Genomic DNA, 24,269 nt, shown 5'->3' with positions numbered 1-24,269 from the left:
TATCTTAGCAGGCTGCCAAAAGACACAGGACTCAGTTGATGTTAGAAGTAGAAAAAGATTGAAGCATCCACATACCACAAAGCATCTTATTGCAATCTGGGCACGATATTCTGCTGAATCACAGAGTTAGATGCAGTTTAGTGGGTCCACACGAACACTGTGATGAGCCTGTGTGTATGTGTGTGGTTTATTAACAGTGCAGAGAGTGAATGGGGAATTGAAAGACATCACGCTTGATTTTCTGCAGGGTACATGCAGAAACCAGGCCAGCACTGGACAAGGAGCCCCAAAGGGTCTATTTCTCTCTCACTCCCGCTCTCGCTCTTTCACTGTAATTCCCGTTTCCCCTCCTCACACAGCAGCACACACAAAGGCACATCCATGCATTGCACACAGGCATACACACGCAGCAGTATATGACCAGAGGGGTTATCTCTCTCTGCCCAATAAAGCCTCTGCTACAGCTGACACTTCCCATTTCAGACAACTAGGTCATAACTTAAGGCTAAATGTGTGCCTTATGCGTCTATATGTCTGTAACTGTGTGTTGCTGTTCTATGAGAATCCTTCTGAATAATGTCTCTGCTGTTTCTGTTGCAGCAAATAATTTAAAATGAGACTGAAATAGGAAGATAAGCTCATACTCACAGATGACTGCAGTCAAAACACATTGTGTGTTACTAGATGAGATGAGGCTGCTGTCACATCTCTAAACAGCTGTCACAGCCAATTGGGTTTATTGATAAGGTTAGCTGCTAATTGGATTGCTGATTGAGTGATAATTCTCAATTAACAGAATGGGGCACAGGTGCTTGAGAGGATGAGCAGCAAGACAAAGAGCAAGGCTCAAACTGAAGCTATGTTCCAGTGTTTTGTTTGTTCACCTATTGTACCATGAAGAACGTACAGTATACACACAGTGGGCAGGACAGGACAGGAATAGACAGACATTGTACTTTGCCTCTTAAATCCATCCCGTCTTGTTAGATCAGTATTTGCCTCAGGCAAGCAATCATAGAAGGATGCATTTTTGATGTGATGGAACACATTTGCATCTCAGAGCACCTGATTAGTCTCCGAGGTGCTGCTGGGAAGTATGGTGCAAAAGTTTTGTTTACATAAGTCATCTGTGAGCAGTGCTTTTGAGCGGCCCATAGGAATTCTGCTGTTGGTTGGATGTTTTTTGGGTCATGAACTCACAGATAATGCTTTTACTGACTGTGCATTGTTTGAAAACTTTCTCTACAATAATTTATTTTATATTGACTTTGTTTCTTAAACTGTTTCTTACCATATGCTTAGTGAAATTTCACATTTGTTACATTTTTTTGCCCGATTCTCTGTCAGGTTTGAAAGCAGGGGATGAGATTCTGTTACTTAATGGTAAAGAGGCATCTGCCCTCCAGAAGGATGACATGATGTCTGCATTTACAAACCAAACCCTGACCTTGAGCATCAGCACCCTGCCCCAGTTGGATCCTCGGATGGTGTGCTCCTGTCCACCCCGGCGCTCTGATGTGGAACAAAACCTAGCCACAGACATTTTTTCCCAGAGCCAAGGTAAGGTTTTCCTGTCCCAAAAGATTTGGGGATCAGTTGAATAAGCTGTTTGCTTTTAAAAATAATATATATGTAAGCAGTTTTTCTTAGTTGATATTTATATACTGACATATTTACTTAGACATGCATAGTTCTGAATGAATGAGAATAAAGGAAAAATAACAAAATGATTCTTCCTTTTTTTGTCCTTAGCATTGCATTCACATATCTTGTGTTGCGTGATCATTCACCCTCTAAAACCCAACTTTCTGTGGTGAAAAAGAGAGGTTTCAGATACATCTTTTGCATGCAGTGAGGTGAACAGGGCGATCTACTAATTATGCACGGATGCTGTCTGATAACTAACCTGCAGGCAGCCGCCATCCTTCCTTTGACCTGCTCTTTTTATTTGTGCAAGGGCATCATTTGTATTCCTTATAAACCAGGACTTGCAATGCGCAGCCTGACAAGCTGGCATTGTTTGGAACTCGGAGCAATATGAATATTAATACGAATCCTTCAGCAGCGTGGAGCTGTCATCATGCAGGATATGCCATATGCAAAGGGTCAGATGGAGAGAAAAACACTTAAGCAGCCAGATGGAGGTTATTGATGATGTCATGCTTTGAGGACACAGGTGTATAAAAGAGTTCTTCAGCACAGAGACTTTAAAATGGAAGGAATAATAACTAATTTTACTAAACAGTGATATCATAATAAGAAACACTAAAGGTTATAGGAATCTTTAATTGCTGTCACTTTAATCCAACACAAAGAGGATGCTATTAAATTATTATTTTCATTAAAAACTTACTCATTAAAAAGTTACTTACATACTTGTGACCTTTTAAAAATCAGCCAGACTCACCCAGGTTCTCAAAGTAAATGCAGATGAAGTGCACAAATAAATGAAAGCAGCTTGGTATACATATGTGTAGTCTTCTTTGTCAGCTTTGCCTTTTGTCCTTTTTGTAGAAGACATCCTGGATGATGTGCCAGGTTTGCCACTGGAGAGCCCAGATGATACTTATGAGGAGGAACCTTGTCTGCCCTTGCAGAGCCACAGAGATCATCAGGAAGATAAAATTTGCATTGGGACTGGATACAAAGTAAGATATGTTTTACAAAGCCACAGTTTCACGCACCAAGCCAGGTAAAAATGCCAATGCAAAAATAACAGGGTATTAACAGTTTAGCCCAACAGAGGATGGAGTTTTTGGTGCTCAGTGTTTGATGTTTTAGCAGCTTTAGTCTTAGCTTTCTTAGTCTTTGATTTGTTGCATTGTCATCTTGCAGCCTGACATCTTCGGGGACATTTCTTACATTTCATGCCAGACAGCAAAGGAAAACACTATCATTTGATCAACAATCCAACACAGGCTGGATTTATGTTTGAACAAATTTCAGCAGTCGCTTTGCTTTCATGTTTTATATAGGAATAGTTTGCCAAACTAAGTCTGAACAAAGTTAAAAGGTTCAATAGAATGAGTGCTGGATCAAAAAATTCAGCAGATATGAGAAGAGATTGACCGGCACACCAGTAGGGCCTAGCATGATACATAATGTGCGATGCTTTTCCTCAGACTTCTAAAGAAAAGATGCACTATGATCTCATCTCCCCTGGGTTACAATTGATCAAACAATGTAAAAAAAATGCATCACTATCTACACAACCAAATGTATCCAAGTTATATGTTATATACAAGGTATCTATGTTACTACAAGTTTAACATAAAAAAATCATGCACCAATTATTGTTTGTGTTATATACAGGACTTGAGAGAATAACACTATGGGCAAAATTACACATACAAAAAGGGTGTCTGTAAAACGCCACATAACAAAACGGCAGTGTGGCTATTTTTGCAAAAGGCTGTCACAAAAATGTTGTAATATCAAATTCCTTATTCATTTCTTTAGGCATGCAGTATGTTTCTCCAGAATAGTTTGTCTTTCCCTCTGTGTGAATGATTTATTATCTCAGCTCCTACAAAATCCAAGAACATTGTTTTGCTAAAAAACTCACAATTAGTTGTTTCTGATGCACACTGTGGTGTTTAACTATACCTTTTTAATGAGCTGGTGATTTGCTAATCTATGCCAATCCATAAGGATATGTATGCATGTATATGATGCAGACTACAAACTGACCTTCTTTATTTTGTAGTTTCCCATATGGGGGTCACTGAATAACTGTGAAATGGCATTGTTGGCAATGACCACATGGGTCATTTCCACAGGGGGTCACAATGACACAATAATAGTTAAATACGTACAGACAGTTAAATACGTACAGACACACAACAGTTGATTTATGCTCTTTTTTTGTGTAATTTTTCCAGAGCCTGTTAAATGCAGGAACGTGGATGGATTTTCTGATTACTTTGGTTTGAATTGTTTCTACATGTCACATGAAACCAGAAAAAAAGTGTTGGTCTAAAAAGATGGGAGATTCTCAGTGGATTTTCTGTTGTCATAGTCATAATATATAGGGCATATATAAGTCCAACATGATGGTTACAGTGAGCCTGTGAATCCTACTGATTTAACACTGTAATCATAACCATATTCTTCCTCCGATAACAGTTTTCTGTTGTGCTGACAGCATATTGCATTAGCAGCACCGTATTCATAGCAAAATGTAGTGTGTATGTGTCTTGGCACATTAACAGATGTGCACATAGTACGTGTTGGGTGTGAGTGTGCGTTCTGGAACACTGAACTGGAGACAGGTGAGTGAACAGCATCACTTTCTAATTAAGATTATGTCTGGACTGATCAGGGTCGACGCAGTGATTGCTGGGACAGGCCGTGTGCCATCCACTCTCCCTCTGATACGCTTGTCACTTCCATTACCATGGCACTGTCTGATAGCCAGTAACCACCGGAAACATTTTTTCCTTTCTTGGACCAGTGTTGATAGCCTAGGCATGAACAAAGAAGAAAGGGAAGGGACATCTATGTATTCTGTCTTCATTTTGTGTCAATGAGTTTCAATCTCAAGGGAGAGCTAATGGGTGAGGTCAAATGCAGCTTCAGTGAAGACTGAGGGAAGAGTGAGTGAAATACTGAAATACTCTTGATATAGAGGAGACTCTAATTTGAACTCATGATGAAAGAAAACATTTAGTTGAAGATGCCGCACAAAACTTTCTGAAACTCTTTGCAGTTTTTAATTAACATTGAAAATTGCTTTGCTGTTTTAACCTCACAGTTGTTCTTCTGTGTATCTGCTGTATGGTTAAATTCAGTAATCAGTCAAAACTGGGATCCTAAATATATGGCCAACAAATCCAAAGCCTCTTCGGGGAATCGACCTCTTTCAGCCACACAGCCATACAGACTAATCGGGATTGTTTATAAGAGGAAAAAATATTCACTGCAAACCAGTAGAGAAGAATAGAACACAAGTGTTAAGTCAGTGATCTTCATCTCATCTTTGTGTCTTTCACCTCCTGCTCTCGTCTAACACGAGCTGTCTGATTTGTGCCCTGCTGCTTTTTTCCATCCTTTCCTTTCATCTTTACCTTTGCTGTACCCCTAATTTTCTTAGATTTTTGATTTACTGTCATATTATTTTCCAAATTGAGAGCAACAATGTGACCATGACCATCAGACACAGCAGCTCTTTTCTTTTCATCCAGTACCTTCATCTGCCGTCTTGTTTTGAATGCCCTTCCTTTCCTTCTGTCCTTGTAGTTTCATTCTGATCTTGGGTCTTTTTTCCACCCTCCTCCTCATGAACCCCCTGCTGTTCATTACCATAAACAACATGAGGATGCCGTTGGCACTTAAAACAGCCCGCTCCCTTAGCTCTCCAGCCGGCTGTGGGCACTGACCTTAGCCTGAACACTTGGATGCTCAATCCAAACTTGCCACAGACTGCCAAAACTGTGGCATTTTCTTCAAAAACAAACACACATTCACCCAAACTATTTGTCCTTTCTTTATGTTGATCAGCCTTTTGTTTCTCAAGTCTCCTGTTTGGAAAAGCTTCGGAGTGCTGAGGATTGCGTCTTACCTCATTTCACCCAGCGCCTGCGGTGCCATGGTGGCAGAGGAGTGAGGAAAACGAGGCAAAGTGGGACAATTTTAATTATCCCCACATTCTAATTACTCCATTCTCCACAGTGTTTCACATCATTTAGTGGAGATAAATGAGTGTCTGGCTAGCCAGGGGATATGGGAATGTTCATTATTTTAGACAAAGCACAGAGCAACCTCCCCGCTATGATAAACCGACCAGAGAAAAAAGCGCCGATTTCTCAGGATAACGGTGATAGTAGAGATGTCGGTGATTGCTAGTGTTCTCCAAGGTGTCGTCAGCCTCACTGACAAGTGTGATGATAATTTACAAATGTCTAATAGTTTGGCTTGAGGGCATTTGAAATAGAAAATACATTATTCAGTGTTTGAAGGATGGGGTGCAATTTTTATCAAGGTTTGTTTTGATTTATTCTTGATGATATAATTCCAGTTGTTCATTTGGAGTTAGTGTATTTGTTTAATATAATTATTATAGCTTCTGGCTATTATGACTGTATAAGGGGCACAAGTCTTCAGTTATGCTTTCACTTGCCCCCCTTCCCTCCAATCGGGCCTTTTCACCTTTGTCTCAGATGCTGTTGTTCTTCCACAGTTTTCCACTGGAGGGAGCACTGTGCTGATTTATGAAGCCTCTAAGGCAGCAATAATCTTTACAAAGTCAACACTGAGGATGCTGAAATAACACATCGATTTGTATGTTAGTGTTAGAATATTTTGGTAAACACACACCAAGAAAACACATTCTTTCTGATGGTTTTCCAAAATTTAAATAAATTAAAATGTACATGACGTAATCCTCTAATGCTGTGGTATCAGAACTGGCTGGTTGCTGCTGTTTAAGGGAATAAAAAAAGTGCCTCTAACTTTTTTCACCCATTACAACTTTGAGTTGAAGCCTGTAGTCTGCAAATCCACGGCTCTGAATTCGAAATGTTCCTGTGCAGATTTATGAAGACTCATGTCGTAACATAATCATGCTTTCAGATTATATGATTTAAGTCTCTCTCTGTATATCCCATCAGTCCTTGCAGGGATTTATGGATTTGCATGTTTTCCTGATCTCCAGTGAAATTGAACTTCAAGACATATCCTCCTTTCCTTTCCTTTCCTTTCCTTTCCTTTCCTTTCCTTTCCTTTCCTTTCCTTTCCTTTCCTTTCCTTTCCTTTCCTTTCTCCTCCCTCCCTCCTTCCTGTCCATGCTCAAATATTGACAAGTAACTGCTTGTTCTTTTAGACAAACACTGTACAAGGAGGCATTGGAGGCACGTCCGTAAGAATTGCTAAACGTTTCCATTTACTTATACGTGTGTGTGTTTATTGCATGTCAAAGTTCACTGCATAGCTGTGAAATGATGTGTGTGCTGTGCTTCTGTGTGCCAAGTATGTGGATATGAGCAATCTCTGGTTATTCTGGCTCTCGCTCAGCGTGGTTTCAGCTGATGGGTGTGAGAGCAGGTTTGTGCTTGCCTCCATGCTCCTCTGTCATACTAGACTTTCCTCCCTGTCTGTTCCGAGTCAAGGATATAGTACGTTTAGTCACTGCGGTAATAAGGACTGCATGTGCTGGACTTGGAGAAAAGCTGCTACTCTCTTCATCCACTCCAACTGTTGTTTTTATAAAGAGGATTAAAGTTTATAGTTTATGTGGAATATACTTTTTTTTTGCCATTTTCAATGTTCAGAAAGAGCTTATTCTGACCTGTGTGACATAGTTTCTGGAAATGTCAAGAACTGGTTTGACTGTGGGATCCATAGTTGGTGCATTATGGCACAAACCTTTTCTGAGTTGATTCCCACGTGTTCTTTTTGTCGTTATTCTAGAAATAATTGCGTTAACCGCGGTATTTCTTAAAACCCATTTCCAAACGGAGCGCAAGTTTAAATACAAGGCTGCCGTCCTTCTCACATGTAGTGACATAAGTCTTTCTCAGCAGTGATGAGTGAGAGAGAGAGAGAGAAAGAGAGAGAGAGAAGGCAGATGCCTGTTGGAGTGTTTGGCTCCCACCACCCACTGCCTCTTCAACACCCATTCTCTCCTCCCTCCTTTCTCCTCCCATCTCTTCTTACATCTCTCATGAGGGTGTGAGGTTTGATCTTGTTATTTAATGTTTTGTTCTACGCCGCCTGCCACCGCTCCTCTCAAACACCTGGACAGAAAAGTGGAAGAGGCAACGAGGACAGATACGAGGCAAAGAAGAGAGTGGAGACTGGCACTCAGGGCAGCATGCAGAGACAGCCGGTGGATTGAAAAAATAGAAAGTGATTGGATAGACGCTGTAGGATAAGGTGACACGGGAGTGCTGTTGTTCATTGCAATCTGTTCTGTTCAGTCTGCCTAATGACCCATTTGTTCAGCTGCCACAGTAATGATTTTACCAGCTGCAGTGTTTTGCAGAGCAGGGTGAGTGTTGAATAGCAGGCATCTCCTTTAGCACTTCTGATCAGTTTAGCTGGACAAGTTCGGCAACTCTACATTCTGCACAGGGCAGAAAAACACAGCCTTCCCGGGGCAGAGGAAGAGTGGAAGCACTCTGGAATTCAAAAGCAGGACAGGAAATGAAAACCTGATTTCTCGTCAAAACTTCACCTGCCGGGATGTCCGCTTTTAGGAGAAGAAGAAATTCTAAGCCACCGACCGAATCCATCTATGACATGTTACAGCTGGTGAGCTGTGCACTCTTGTTTATATGTGTGTGTGTGTGTGTGCGTGTGTGTGTGAGGTGGCTTGTGTTGTGGATGCAATCCCACGAAGGTTAGTGATAATGACATGGTATTGTACCAGCAATGCTAAGCTTATGCTTAGTGCAATCCCCAGTTGTACAACCCATTTTAATATTTTATGTAATATTTGTATCTTATCACACATTTTGAGTGTATGAGCTACCCATTTTTTAGACATTATTATTATTTACTATATCGTGTTTATATCTCAGTGGCATGGGGAATAGAAAGCCATTGATTCTGGACAAGCTAATAACTGTTATACTGCACATTAGATCTGCGATCGAAGGTTGCACTTGTTTGTTTTGGGGTTTAAATAAACCCCAGATAAATAGTCATTGAATCCAATTAGTTATGCTCTTCACAATTTTCTCTATGCCACTTAGATTGCAAGTGTGAAAGTTAGTTATTGGTCATGGTGCGGCATCATGTTGCCATTCTTCTTCTCCTTCCTCGTTACCCATCTCTTGTCATCTGTCTCTGCCACTGCCCCATCTGCCACTCGGCAGTCAAGGGCGAGACCTCGCTTTAAGGGCCAAAAATGGCAGTGTCATTGCTCTGCTTGTTGTGTTTAGAAACACGGAGGAATTCTCACTGCACAGATCGCAGCACATTCATCCTTGCATGCTTTTCCAGTCCTTAGTATTCTGTTTTCGGTGAACAAGATTTAATGTCTGATAAAACTTGTTCTCGGCGATGTGTAATGTCAGTTTGGGGAGTTTAAAGGGTCTTTATTGTGGATATGTTTTTTTTAATGCGGTTATCACCTTTGTAAACAATGCTTACCACACAATGTAAATTATTTGGATGCTACACAAAATTCAGTTACCTGTGTCATTTTACTTGTATTCAGACTTTCATTTCATTTTGTGGTAAGTGTTTATTATTGTGACTGTAGTTAGTTAGTGATAGGAGGAACGTCAATAATCTCTTTGTTTGTCCAATTCTGCTGTGCAAACAAGTGTGTGTGTGTGTGTGTATAGCAAAGTTGCAAAACTGGTTTGAATACCACAATGGAAAATTATGTTTGTCATTGCTGCAGTCCAGCAGGAGACAAGGCATTGAATCAGTAAAGACAAGCCACTTCCCCAGCTGACCAGTTTATGTAAATCAGCTATCAGCAGCAAACAGTGAGGCGCACTGCCATATCAGAGATTACAATAAGTAAACACTGTCACTGAACCCATAAAAATGATAGTTTTGTAACATAAGTTCTCAAAAGTGCTTCTGTGAGTAACACTGGTGGCATCCCGTTTAAGTAAATGGTGATTGAAACAGGATCAAACCCGCTTTGTGCTGCCTACAGATAATACAGATTTAAACTTGCATCATCCAATCAGCTTGACACGACTCAGTTTGTAGTTTTACTTTGTGATGGTTTTAGTGTCTTTGTTTGTCCCTTAGAGTTTAAATTACCTGTAGTTTTCTTCTCGATTACATTCTTTTGCCTTTCTTTAAAGGTTGCTTTATAAATGATTAACATGTACACTGGAAATAAACAATAAAGGTTCAGTGTCATCTCTGAACAGGAGGACTGGTAATTAATGAGATTTTTAGAGTTGAGCTCCCTTATAGTTGGTGTTAGTAAGAGACTCTATAATACGCACATGTACATCTATTTTTTTCTAGATTTCTCAGAAGAACTCAGTCCTTGTGACAGCCTGCCTGGGCTTGCAAAGAAAACTATTGAACTCTGGGTTTGAATTCAGAGACACCTCTTTACCTACAGGAAGTCTGTTGTAGAAAGTATTAGCAGATGCTGGAAAGACTCATAACCATTGGTGCAGCAGGGAGACATGCTGCTGTATTACTTGTAGAACATTTGATTTTTAAAAAAAAAAAAACACACTCAGCCTGGTGGAAAAGGAGCAAGAGGCGACAAGTCCCTTATCTTCTGCAACTATAAAACCCGCATTCTCTGATATTACTCTTAGAACTTGTTTAGTAATGACCAGAAACACACGTCACACATCATCCATAACATTACACACTGGAACCAAACACTGAGAAGAATATATTATAGGCTTACATCAAAATGCTTCTTTATTAGTCTCACGGGAGTGAACATGAGCACAACAGAGCGCTGCATATTGAAAAATGGACAAAGTGAAAAAGCAGCAGCATCCAATCCACCATCTTCTCCTTTTTCTATTATCTACTAACAATCTGAATCTAGCAGGTTTCTTCATGTCTGGTATGTCTGTGAAGGTTCTCAGTCATCCAGGTCATCGTAGTCTAAGGAGCTTGGAAAGAAAAGCTTCTGGACTTCTTTAAGTTGTTTGAAGACATTTCACCTCTCATCCGAGAAGCTTCTTCAGTTCTAAGGGTCAAATGGTAGAGAGTCCCAGTTTTAAACCCTGTGGGAGTTTCCCCCCAAGAGGGACAATGGACCCCCCTAATGATCCTCTACCTAATCGCACGAGCCAAGGTGTCAAAAGTGTGTGGGTCACAATCAGCCAAGGTTTCGGGTGAGCTCATTGTGAAACCTAATCACACCCTATCATTTCCTGAGGTCAGATGGCCCAGGATGTGAGTGGGCGTTAAGGCGTCTGGGAAGGGATCTCAGAAATGGATGGCAGACAGTTGGTGTCGCAAGCCACCGCCTCTGTTCAAAGATGGTCGTTCACAGAGGACATAGATGTCTTCTTTCACTTCCTCAAAAGAGGACCCTCATTTGACCCTAGAACTGAAGAAGCTTCTCGGATGAGAGGTGAAACGTCTTCACGCAATTTAAAGAAGTCCAGACTCTTTTCTTTCCAAGCTCCTTAGACTTCATGTTTTGTGTCTTTGCAGACTGTAGGAATGCGTTTAATGTCTTGTTAATGATGAATGCGTACTTCTCAAAATAAACCTACATATTATAGTCATTTAGTTATTTTATTAATTTTTGTGAGTGGTTTTTAAAGCGGTCCCTTAAAAATTCTGCATGCTCTGCTTCCTTTTCTTTCTGAGCAGAGCACAGAGCCAGTCACTGCTTTCTGCCGCGGCCTTCATGACATCAATCCCCCCGAGTGCCCGATGTCGTCGTCCTCCTCATCGTCTTCGTCATCCCTTTCTCCGAGCCCTGTGTCGGTTTTACCACCCACAGCAGCCGCGGCCACACAGAAACAGCTCTCCCACGCTGACAAACTGCGCAAGGTCATCAATGAATTGGTGGAGACGGAGAAGACTTATGTCAAAGTGAGTACAGGCTCTCTGAAGTGCTCTTTGAGCGTGCCGTAAGAATGCAGCTACGGTCTCTGACTCACAAATGTTTTGCCATGTGTGTTCCTGTGTCATCGTCGCTGAAATACTTTTGTGTCAGTGTGAGTTATGTTGAAACCCACAAGGGGTTGACTTCTTTCCATTCTTTAAAATCTTTGCAAATGATTCATTAAATAGCCTTCAAATCAACAGACACAAGACATGCCTCATTCCTCCTTGAGCATATGATGACAGGCTGTTCTTGTTTATATCTGTGTCATTCAGGATCTCAACTGCCTAATAGAGCGCTACTTGAAACCTTTGCAGGAAAAGAGCTTCCTGACTCAGGATGAGGTACTCTTCACTTGATATTTATTATCCAAGAATTGAAATAAACTGTTTAGATACCATAACCTATACACGGTTTTTGCTCCAAAGTGCTGACAGTGATGTGTGTTGCAGCTGGACGTTTTGTTTGGTAACCTCGGAGAGATGGTGGAATTCCAGGTGGAGTTCCTACGCACGCTGGAAGATGGAATCAGGCTGATGCCAGACCAGGAGAGGCTGGAAAGGGTGGAGCAATTTAAGGTGAAGGAATGTTGATTTTAGACCCAACTGCTTCATTTGGCTTCAAATCCTCTAATTATTTTGTCTCATTTAGGGAACACTCCCCCTTGGTACTGCTGTTTGTATAACGCATAATAAAGAGCTTATGTTAATCAAACAAAAAAAAAAAAACAGTTGAGACTTTTTCTTATTTAGCAGCTTCTCAAAATTGGAATTTCCACATAATGTGCGATGCCATCATTTAACCGCGGTCATATAATCTTATGATTGTATGTTATGTTGTCTGTTTTTGCAGAAGGTGCTGTTCTCGTTGGGTGGGTCATTCCTGTATTATGCTGATCGCTTTAAGATTTACAGCGCCTTCTGCGCCAGTCACACCAAAGTCCCAAAGGTCCTCGCTAAAGGTAAAAACATTAACAGATTCTTGCCTCATGCCAAGCATGCAGTCACCCCTTACTATTTTTAAAAGCAAGTCTTTGCGTTATCTTGTGCCTTACACAAAATAAATCGGTGTTTAAATTTCCACTCCTCCAGCAAAGACCGATCCAGAATTCAAGGCCTTCCTGGCTGAGAAAAATCCCAGACAGCAACATTCATCCACTCTCGAGTCTTACCTGATCAAACCAATCCAAAGAGTGCTGAAGTATCCACTTCTGCTAAGGGAGCTCTATTCTCTCACTGACCCGGACAGTGAGGAACACTACCACCTGGATGGTAAGTATCCTTTTTTTCATTGAGCATTTAAAACTGTGGTGAAATGGTGCATCATCATCTACTCGCCTGCTACATAGAACTTTGTATATTCAGGATATGGTGTTGGTGAATCAATGATTTGGGGTTTTAACTATAAATATTTGCCCCATGTAGTTGCAATTAAGGCCATGAACAAAGTTGCAAGTCACATCAATGAGATGCAAAAGCTTCATGAGGAGTACGGCGCTGTTTTTGACCAGCTGATCAACGAGCAGACTGCTGATAAAAAAGAGGTAGAACACATTAACGTATCAGCCTTAAGCCCAGTGAATGATCCTGTGACCTATTTGCTTTTTTTTTTAACATGTTTTTTTTTCCTTTATGCATCACAGGTGGCTGACCTCTCAATGGGGGATCTTTTACTACATTCTACGGTGGCATGGATAAACCCTCAAACCTCTTTGGCCAAGAGCAAAAAGGACCCGGATTTAGTTGCTTTTGGTACGGTTTTATGTAGATTTTACCACCTGAAATTCAGGCTGCCGGGAATACCTCCTTACATAACACAGAGATATACCTACAATATGACAGTCACCATAAAGTGGGGATTTGTTGTACTGATGTTTAATGTGATTACAAACCTAAGCTGATCAACTACATTTTGAGTTATCATAGGTTTCATTTTCAGCCTCAGCTCTTCTTTATGAATAATCAAAAAAGGTCAATATACAGTTTGTGTCTTTATGCACAGGATAGATTAAAAACCTGTGTAGATCAAGCATCGCTAATTCTAGTGCACTCTGCCATAGATGCAGCTGAAGCTGGAAGTTTGCATAATGGACTTGAATGTCATTATTATATTCTATTTTTCATAATTTTAACAGGGTTTTTTTCATGGGGTAGAATGATTGTAGAACAAGCACAATTAATAGAAATCAACACCCACATAAGGGACTGCAGACGAAAAATTGCTGTCACATTTACATAATGGATCCAAGTAATAATGCTAAGTAATGTGCCGTCCTGTTTTAAATTGAAATGACGCAAACTTAGATTATTAATTCAGTGGTGCTGAAAGCTACTTAACGTTACTTAATGTCCTTGTTCTTAACTCCTCTTTAGTCCTCACAGCTCACAGCTAGTAGCTTCTCTATCGCAACCCTCAAAGAGTTAATTTGACAACTCTCATTGGCTCAATTGGCACACAGTGCAACGGGAAAGTCTCAGAAACTCAGTGTAGATATGACTGAAGATTAACGCAACTCAAGAATATCTCTCGGAATAATCTATAACCCTCAGCGCAGAAGAACTTGGTTCTGATGGTCAGGATCTGTAAGAGGAACCTGAGTTTGCAGCGAACTGCACTGAACCCAGTATAAATTTGAGGTCAGATGAGATAAAGAGACTGGAGGTATGTTGGAGAGATAAAGGTGATGCATTCAACTCAATAAACACCTGCAGTGATGGATGAACGGGGCTAGGATAAACATTTTAGAACGGTCTCCACAAATGATGGCAAATATGTGGTCTGTCTGTGAAAGCTGGGTATTTCCCAGGAAACGAACACATTTATTTATGCTGCCAAAACAAGTTGTTTCAAATATGTGACCAAGCAGAAGCTGTCATGTATGTAATAAACCACAACTTTTGCACCCTTTTTTATGTCAAAGATGTAAAAATATCATCCCAGAAAATAAACCAGTGTTGCCATCAGTGTTGGTCAGGTTACTTGAAAAAAGTAATCAGTAACTAATTACCGATTACTTCCCCAAAAAGGTAATCCCATTACTTTACTGATTACTTATTTTCAAAAGTAATTAATTACTTAGTTACTTAGTTACTTACATGAGTAGGTGATAAAGCGATAGATCTTTCAGCCCAATTCTACTTTTTCTGCATAATCCATCATACAAAATGTAATCAAATGGAAAAGTCCCTTTTTAAAACTTGTTTTATTAGTTTTAATCTTTTAACTTTATGCATCAAGCAAAAATTTAATTATATGCAACATTCTCTGACTGGAAGAAATTTGTTTAACATTTAAACTTATTTTCTGCACATTCCAGCACATAAAATAAAATATTTTTTGTGTTTACACTCACTCTTTCAAATAGATGCAAGTAAAACACAGCAGAAAATAAATAACAAAGACTCAGCGGTCCTGTTGCTCTATTTTCACCTGTAAAGCAGGAGTAGGGTAGGCGGAGGTTTGCCCTGGTGCAGGTGTGCTGCAGCGGTCAGTTGATGAATCTGCGAGTTTCTCTATGAATTTCCCATTACATCGTAGCGCACTCGGTGCTTGCTTGGAAGTTTAGGGGATTTTTTTCGCTGTAAAAAGAAGTTTTCTTCCCACACACAACGGACACTAATGTTTTTGTCACTTTTGAATCAAACTCAAAATAAGGTCAGTACTTCCACGCTTTAAACGCTGCACGCTCATACTCTCTCCCGCACTCGATATATGATCCATTGTTGATCTGCACACAGCTGTTGTCACGAACGTGGCACTCGCTTACGTCACTGTCATTAGACATTCTCACAAAAAAATCACGGTTTTAGTAACGCAGTAATGCAGCGCTCCTACGGGAAAGTAATGGTAATCTAATTACCGTTTTTGCAATAGTAATCCCTTACTTTACTTGTTACCTGAAAAAAGTAATCAGATTACAGTAACGCGTTACGCGTTACTGCCCATCTCTGGTTGCCATGACATTCTTGTTCATCATGAACATTTCTAAACTTATAAGAGGAGCTGTAATGCAGTTACATTTTTATGAAAGAGCACTTGCTCTGCATTTATGAATACTTTACTGTTTCGTGTGAGGCTTTACTGTCAGGCTTTGGTACTGCTCGGTGCTATTTCAGTTAATGGGCAAATGGACCCAGTCATGCAAACTGGGATCTTTACATTGTTTTTCACTTTTTGGGTGAAGTGATTATTAATGGTGTGATATGCAGTTCTCACACACCTACTCAGAAGTGCTGGGATGTGTTTTAAAATGCACTCAGCTGAGACACTTTTGACAATAAATATTACATCTGCTTATTATATGTGCTTTCTTGGGCAAGGCGACAGTGAGTAGAAGTTGCTTGTTGCATAAAGAACGAATGCAGACCCTGTTAATCAATTCTCTCACTTCTTTTCTCCCCCTCTCTCTTTCTGCCCGCATGCAGTGTTCAAAACAGCAGTTGTATTTGTCTACAAGGACTGCTCTAAGCACAGAAAAAAAATAGTAAGTACCTTCTTTTGACTTTTAATTTTAATTGCATTTTAAGACACACAGTGATGGAGGGTGCACATCCTCTGAAGTGCTTTTAACGTGTTCTCTTTTTACATTGCATGGGGGACAGAAATAATTAAGCTAATGTTTCATGGTTGTGTGAGGGCAGTTATTGGCAGCTGCAATAACTGCGTGTGTGCACGCTCCCCATAGTACAGTATAGTAGATACTTGTGTCTGTTCAATGAACCCTCTCTCTCTGCACTCTGATGCTCTCTGCTGTCATGTTGATGCACTGCAGCGGTTATGCATTAAATATCTCACCAGTCTCTATCTTTCAGGGTGCATCTCATCGCGGGTCTGGGGGCGATGAAAAAGATCCCATCCGCTTCCGTCACATGATTGCAACCGATTCTCTGCAAGTCCGAACCCTCCCAAGTGAGTATATTTAAATATACTAACATGCTGCAACTATTAATCTTTTCCCTCAGGTACTGTTAGCATTTTGGGGACTGATTTGGAGTTTTACATAAACATGAATGGACTAATTACATCAGAAACACATGGATTTAGTTATAGCATATCTTCAAATAGAAGACCTGTGCAATAAAAATGTATTATTTGACCATTAGTCTATAATGTATGAATGTGTTGGACAACAACTGGAACCCCAACATATCATTTTTTTTTTTTTGTTAGGAAGAGTAGCGATAAGCTCAAAATTTACATTAATAAAAGTGTTTTCATGAAGAAACGAGGGAAAATCATGAAAGGATTTTGGATTTTCTATGTGTTAGAGGCTATGACTTGTTTAATGCATTAATTAATTTATCAGGTCATCCAAAAACATCCACTAGATTATAGCCTAAAGTTAAAGTGCTTAAAGCCATAACCAGACTATTCCAAGGCAAAATTGCTCTTTTTTAGTTTTTATGCCAAGATCATTGAAAAGATCATTTGCATGTTACCCTGTTCCCCAAAATAACCACGGTTATAAATCAGCATTTTGTGACAGAAGCTTAAGATGCTTTGGAGGCCTGTCAGTGTTGCTGCTTTCCTCTCCTGCAGAAAATAAATAACCTTTTGTAGACACAACAGATAAATACTCATTAGTAGATCTGCATGCCTTCTTTCTCACATCTTCTCTGTGTCCTAAGTGAACTTTAAATCACCCTCCGGCGATTCAGCCCAAACAAGGCTGTTTATCTGCCTAATGGCCTGTTGTTAAGGGAAAAGAAATTGATGATGGAAATTAACTGAATATTTCTGCAAATGTATTTCACATCTTTTCTCTTCTGGGCCTTTTCTCAGACTCAGAGGCCACGGCGGACTGTGAAATTGTCCACACGAGGTCTGAATCTGAAGGAAGACCAGAGAGAAGCTTCCAGTTGTGCTTCAGGTAAAACTGCACATACAGACTCAAAACGTATGAACATGAATAATAACGTTATTTGTATAGCACTTTAAAAATAAACAGTTCAAACCATTATATATTTTTTAATTATATGTACATATTTATACATGTTTCACAAAGTCATGGTCATTTTTTCCTGCATACACACAAAAGGCCATAGATAATTGGCAAAAGATTGAAGAAAAGAAAAGAACCTATAGAAATGATTTCTAGCAGTCTTTCAAAACTAGACACTGATTCAGCTGACCTGATAGGCTGAGGAAGAGCGTTCCAAAGTTTAGGCGCTCTGGTTTTAAAATAAGAGCATGAAACTGTTAGCAGACCCCCAGCAGTTACAAAAATGAAGATTGGGGGGGGGGGGGGGGGGGGGGGAGAGTTAGAACCCCATCAAACTGAAGCTACCTCTCTCTTACAATATTTTCATGGTCTTTCATGTTTCCTTGTCTGATCTGCAGTTCTCCAGAGAGTAAAAAGGACTTCCTGAAAGCAGTTCACTCCATCCTTAGGGAGAAGCAACGACGGCAGCTGCTTAAGACAGAGTGTCTTCCCCCCAGCCAGCAGTATGTCCCATTTGGGGGCAAGCGTCTTTCTGCTCTTAAAGGGGTGCGGCCCACCATGAACAGAGCAGGTGACAGAGTTTGAATATATGTTCTGTTTCAATAGCAATGCAGACAAACATGCTTAGGCAGTAACAGATTGATTATAGTTCTGTATATTACTTTTTATTAGAAATGCATAATATGTTGGCATTAGTTAGGAAAGACAGGAAAAGTCTAATTTGATGTTTATTTCAGTTAACTAAAGTCTTCTCAGTTTAGTTTGGGTTGAGAGTAATGACCTTGACTGGTGACGCCTTTCTATCTTTCTCTGTTTAGCCTCAGCTCCATCTCGAATGCTAGCTCGCAGGCGGTTGGTGAGGAACCGCATCACCATCGATACCGACCTGGTTTTCCACGGAGACAACAACAATAGCACTCATGAAGACCCCTCGTCTCGTCCTTCCCGCCCTTGCTCCAAATCCGAGTTGTCTGATCAACTTCAGCCTTGCAAACCTCAGGGAGAGGACACGGATCGCTGGGTGGAAGAGCAGTTCAACCTGGGCTGCTATGAAAATCAGTGTGAGGGCACCGATGTCGGGCAGGTGAAGGAGACGGACATTTTGAGCGACGACGACGAGTACTGCACGTCTGTCCGAGCCATGTCGACGAAACTGGACAACCTGGAGGAGCAGATGAAAGGACTGAACCTACAGGGCAAAGACATCAACCTGAATGGAGGAGCAGAGTGTGAGATCATGCAGGAGGAGGACGCTGATCGAACAAAGCATGGGGATGACTCCAGCTTGGTAGACTCCATAACTTCCTGCGGTGCCTCTCTCCCGAGCGGTGCAACCTCAACTTTAAAGGTCGCTTCCTTGAAGCAGTGTGCTGTGGAGGGGGCCACAAACCAGGACCACGATGTCATCTGGGTGCGGCGGGACGACTTTGCCAACAGTGACGTCTTCTGATAGATGATGAAGATTATGTAGGATAATGTAGGAGTCAAAGAAAAGGTGTGAGGACAGATAAAAGCTTTAAAAGTGTAGAATTTGGGGAACCTCAACAAATCCTGCCTGTATCTCTGCACAACCCTCTCCTTCCACCTCACCCACATCCTCCCGTGTTCTGACAATCCTGAAGTACTGAAGCACCCAGACGGGGGGGGGGGGGGGGGGAAGTAACAAGGAAGTGCACGCAAGTCAATGAGCAAGCGTGTCTTCATGTGGATAAACATACAGTAAGTGCATGTGTGCACAGACACAGAAAGTAAAGGCAGCTACTGCACCACGCACACATTTTACAGAGGAGACATCACCACTGAACTGTGACCTTCAGGCCAAAAAGTCTATTTTTCAACACAGGAATGTGGGTGTTATATTTTTCTGACGTTTGTATTCGAACACTCAAGGGCTGTGTGTTACATTTTCTTTCGTTTTTTTTCTTCAGGGGCTTTTGGCTTAACGACTGCTGCATAAAGGACGGTGACATCTAACTAGCTTTATTGTGCTTTGTAAAAAAAAAAACATATTTAACTTAATATCAGCTACACAACAGTGTATAATCAGGAGAACAATAGAGTGCTGTTGACTTGTATAGCTGTATAAAAATATTTTGAAGCTCACTGTCTCCTCTCATATCCTTACCTTGTTCTTTATTTAATTACTGCCTTCAAAAAAATACTGTAACTTTTCAATGTTTACATCACATACAGATGCCCAGTGTTACAAACTACCTTTTGTGTGTTTGCTGCCAGAAACAAGCTTCTATTTTTCCCTTTGTGTGAATGATGAGTCTTTAATTGTGTTTCTGAAATAAAATGTCTTTTTATTTTGGTAACTAATTGATTTCATCAAGGCCATTATTATTCTGGACTCTTCTTTTTTTTTTTTTGCCACTGAGGCCATGTCGTCTTCATGTCTGTGATAAATAGTAGAGTGATTTCTATAGTCCTGTTTACTTGAATTGTCTCTTGTGTTTGAAAGGACTGTGTTAGTGACTGTACTATAATTTAAAGGTCATACAGTTGACCAGCTTCACTCAAATACAGGACTGGGCGATTCACCTCCCGTCAGGGGTCACAAATTGAATACTGATCAAATCCATTCTGCTCAGTATTAATCAATAGTTTCAGCTTCTCATGTGTCCCCTTGAGGAAAATTATTTGCCCACAACAGCTCTAATGGATTCAGACGTCATCCTCAGCTTTCATCTGTTACGTTGACTTTTGTCGTGTGGCATTTTCTGTGTATATTTCCACTTCTGCGTTACTACCCCTGTCCACCAGGCTGTGCTGTTTCACTTCACGTCACAACAATAACAACCTGCTGATTGCTGTGCTCAACATAGTCATGCGCACCTTAATGGATGTATCGAACAAGCACTTAATACCCGACTGTTTGTGTGTGTGTGTCGGGGGGATGTGTAAGCAGCTCCGTTTCGGAATGAAAGGAAAATGGATGGAAATGATATACTCTCTTTTTAATTCTGTCTTTTTAATGATAAAGCTGGTTTCTTAGATTTTAGCCAGCTGGCTCAGAATGGTCAGTACGGTCTTGAGACTGAGGTACAATCACTTGTCCTTGGAAGCAAATGATTCCCTTTGACCCCCGACCCCATCCCTTTTGTACGTTTAAAACTGTGGAGCATTTTTGATTTTTTTTAAATGTAAAAATAAATCTTTTTCTAAATGTAGTTTGGTGTGAATGTTCCATTTCTTCATTGTCAAAGCGGCTCATTTTCTGCAGCCAACAATCACAATTTATTTACCATTATCTGTCGTAATTAATTTTCCCCACAAAGAAGCTGTACACACCAATTCTGTTTAAAATGTATCCTTGTTGTGGATACAAGGATACATTTACCATTTATGATTCTGCTGGAGTGTCAGGGATTCTACATGTGTGGCACAGAAAAAAACTTTACAAGGAGACAACTCTGCTCGGTATTCATATCAGACGAGGTCCCCCCCCCCCCCTTTTTTTTTTTTTTTTTGCCCAGGACCGTTGCCCGAGTACTATTTCTGGAGATGCAGGCTGGTCATTTTCTGAGTTAATTAATTTTGTCTACAGGCTGTTTGTCAGGGATCACTTGGCTCCCATATTTTAGAGAGCTCGCAAATATTCTGATAAACAAATGTCATTTCTGATGTGATGGGTTTTTTGCCTGAGGCTTGCAAGATTGGGAGATGCCAGGTTTTTGGTGTCTTTGCCCGTTTTTAAATGTCACAATATTAAGCAGTAGCCCAGAGTTGGCAAACCCCATGGAGCTTTCAGTCAAGTAGCGGACAGATGACTTTCCTCCACAAGGTAATAAAAATGATTCTCCACCGGAAGTCATTATGATTGAGCCAATTCTCTTTCAGGGATGTTAAAACGCATTACACAACAATTCGTTATTTTTGCTGCCTTGTGAGAGTCATGGGACTGAATGGGAAGGCATCCAGTGATCCAATCAGATAAAAAAAAAACCTTGTTTTTGCCTGTAGTGAGAGATAATCTGGCCTCTGCCCTGTAACCTGAAGATTATTCTCCTCTCATCAGGACCGGTGTTATGCCAAAAAGTGATTGTCTGCCAAAAAGTGATTTCCAATGTTTCTGTGTATTTTTTCTGTGTAATATCTTTACGTATGTTCGTAAATACACTTCGGTGAATAGGGTTTACAAAGGGGTTATATAGAGAATTAAAAAATTATCCGTTTTTCAAGTATCTTTACAACTCTGTGTTATTGTACTTACATTATAACCAATCCGGTCCTTTATCCCCACTTAAAATATTTTTACAGAACTATTGTAATATTTGCTGCCATTTCTGCTGTCCTCTTGGCCCACTTACTCTTACAAAAGACATTTTAATGTTAATGAGATTTTTTTTAACTGCATAAATAAAGGTTATATAAATGTCGCTGCCAAAAACTGATTGCGGCTTCTACCTTGTTACACGAATGTTGTTTGTGGCTCAAGATGACTTTATGTCATCCATAAGCGATGCATTTGACATATGTTTCACATATTATAGCCCAACAAGTTACTTATAGCAGTTTAAATACAAGCAATCAGTTTTTGGCAAATACCGGAAATCAGTTTTTGGCAGACAATCACTTTTTGGCACAACACCGGTGGGGAGAACCGCTGCCAATCCATCTGCCATGCTCCTTAATCCAAAGCGACTGCAGTCAAACTAGCAAAAACGAGCTGAATCGAAATCAGACCGCGAGTACCTTCACAGTAAAAGCTTTGAAAGTTTGACAAAATTAATTCTGATTACCATTAGGAAAAAAAAAAACATGATTCAATGTGATTCCAAATAGTTGATTGAATTTCGGTAATAAATGCCAAAATCTTTATTCGAACGTACATAACGTATCGTCTACACACTTTGGGTCAATGCAGATTTTTAAAACAAACAAAAAGAAAGAAAGAAAGAAAGAAACTCCATCCATTACCTACTATGTATTTTTGCAAAACCTCCACGACGAGGCAGGTGTGAGTTCTATTCTGAAAATGCTCACCGGAAGCTAATTGAATTTAAGATCGCTTGGCCCGACTCGCGCGCCCTCACTCCCCTCTGGCATCTGCATCCTCGGAGGCGCAAGGACTCTCGTGGACGTGTTTGCTGTAGCCCACCGCAGCCAGCTATGTTAAGAAGACGTGACTTGATTTGACTCTGCATGTGAAAGTTGGACACGTGGAAATTGTTGTCGTCGTCTTTGGTTTCTTCTGCGCGATGGAGTGATGCAGAGTGGGATCATCAAATTGGGAATAAAACTTGGGTTGCGCGCTGGCATGGCGCGTCAGGTGTGCCCGGGCTCGTTTAGAAGCTGCTTCTGTCTGTCAAGGTCTCGACATTTGCCGTGACTTCGAGAACGAGAGGGAGAATAATGGAAGAAAGAAAGAGACTTTTTGGCTATTTTCTTTTCGCGGCTCAGCTCTTTCTGAGCTCCACGCAAGTCCTCAGAATCGGTAAGCGCAACAGTTTACGCACGGTGCTGATGTCGTTTCCCTGCGTTTGTAAATTGACTGAACAGTCAGAACGAAAGTCTAGCGTTCGTGTGACATGTTTCATTTTCCCTTTGAGATTTAAGAACATTCTGGGTCTGCGATGGCCGTTTTGCATCCGAATTTTCAGCCTTTATACACATCGAAAGTGATTGTGCTATTATTATTAATGATTGGGATTAAGCTTCACTGAGGGTCAATACAAAGGAAACGATTACCGTACAGCTTCAAAAAAAAAAAATACTTTGACAACTTTACTCACGTATTTAAGGAGATCGATTTGCCACAGATTCAGTGTTTTGCATTTTCACTACTATATAAACAGCAATGTGAGAAAGATAGTTTACATAGAAATCAATACAAGATAAATATCCCCTCTGACTAAAATAAAATTAATTTAAACTCACACCTCTGTTTAATTCATCATCTTCACTAGACACCAACTTGCTGGTAAATGTAATTATATAGAAAGTCTTGAAATGCTGCGGATCAATGTGTTTTTAATTACAAATGCTGCAGTTCTGACAGAAACAAGCTCGTGAACAGTTGTTTCACCATCAGTGGGTTTGCACGAGGCTCTCTGTGCGTACGGTTTCACACAAACACGTAAAAGTAATAGATTATTGATTCTTCTCTGGATATTGTCATGGCGTCACACACTCTTGTTGGAGACATTTTCATTCAAAATATGCCCGCCAGTTATTCTCAATCCTGCTGTCATCAGCTCAGTAGAGGTGAGGAGTCAGAAGGCTACACCTAGATTTGATTAGACAGGAGGAACTTGGTGAGCACTGAGGGCTGTGTTCATTATCCAAGCATATCACTTCCATGCTTTGAGTCAGACCAGACTCGAATATGTGGATCTAATTGACTGAATACATTTAGGATTGCTGTCACTGCCACCCTTTTGAATCTTTGGATTTAGCAATAGGCTAGAGGAGTTATTTTATTTTATATTTTATACATCTAAGAATATATATTAAAGTTCCATGGTGTTCAGCCACCCTTCATTTAGTCATATTTTGCTGGGAAAATGGAAACTAGATGCAGTGATCAATTGAAACATCTGAAAATACAGTATTTGAGAAGTCTGTGCTATTATAATGAGCTTGAAAGTCCAATTTTTGGTGTTAAAACCTTTATGCTTGAAATTTTTTGTAATTTCTGTTAGTAGTCATGAGAGATAGTTCTCTGGGCTTCTTGAGTAGTATTTTTTTTTACCCAAGTATGCTTTTATTGCATTAGGATCGTCATCATACTGGAAAAAAAAAAAAACGATCATTGGCTTCCTCTGTGTGATGGTACTTTCCTGTGTTCATAATTCCATCAATTTTGACAAAATCTCCAACACC

General features: G+C 40.3%; 2 protein-coding genes across 8 annotated transcripts in view; both read left to right on the top strand.

Annotated features, from left to right (window-relative positions):
* LOC146509929 (rho guanine nucleotide exchange factor TIAM1-like) overlaps positions 1–20,614 on the top strand; it is a 52,402-nt gene extending 31,788 nt beyond the window's left edge. For all 4 annotated transcript variants that reach the window (XM_085174156.1, XM_085174154.1, XM_085174153.1 and 1 more), the window contains 14 exons: positions 1,348–1,560; positions 2,515–2,648; positions 11,263–11,487; positions 11,776–11,844; positions 11,953–12,078; positions 12,353–12,461; positions 12,592–12,771; positions 12,925–13,043; positions 13,143–13,251; positions 15,925–15,983; positions 16,312–16,408; positions 17,282–17,369; positions 17,840–18,012; positions 18,260–20,614. In XM_085174156.1, the coding sequence (XP_085030282.1) occupies positions 1,348–1,560; positions 2,515–2,648; positions 11,263–11,487; positions 11,776–11,844; positions 11,953–12,078; positions 12,353–12,461; positions 12,592–12,771; positions 12,925–13,043; positions 13,143–13,251; positions 15,925–15,983; positions 16,312–16,408; positions 17,282–17,369; positions 17,840–18,012; positions 18,260–18,891 (2,333 nt within the window). In that variant the 3' untranslated portion in view covers positions 18,892–20,614. The remainder of the gene's footprint in view (positions 1–1,347; positions 1,561–2,514; positions 2,649–11,262; positions 11,488–11,775; positions 11,845–11,952; positions 12,079–12,352; positions 12,462–12,591; positions 12,772–12,924; positions 13,044–13,142; positions 13,252–15,924; positions 15,984–16,311; positions 16,409–17,281; positions 17,370–17,839; positions 18,013–18,259) is intronic.
* Positions 20,615–22,465: 1,851 nt separating this feature from the next.
* grik1a (glutamate receptor, ionotropic, kainate 1a) overlaps positions 22,466–24,269 on the top strand; it is a 36,313-nt gene continuing 34,509 nt past the window's right edge. For all 4 annotated transcript variants that reach the window (XM_085174161.1, XM_085174157.1, XM_085174162.1 and 1 more), the window contains exon 1: positions 22,466–22,881. In XM_085174161.1, the coding sequence (XP_085030287.1) occupies positions 22,800–22,881 (82 nt within the window). In that variant the 5' untranslated portion in view covers positions 22,466–22,799. The remainder of the gene's footprint in view (positions 22,882–24,269) is intronic.

This window comes from Neolamprologus multifasciatus, chromosome 10 (genome assembly GCF_963576455.1).
Source record: "Neolamprologus multifasciatus chromosome 10, fNeoMul1.2, whole genome shotgun sequence".
Lineage (NCBI taxonomy): Eukaryota > Metazoa > Chordata > Actinopteri > Cichliformes > Cichlidae > Neolamprologus > Neolamprologus multifasciatus.
This window is presented reverse-complemented; position numbering and strand designations above follow the sequence as displayed.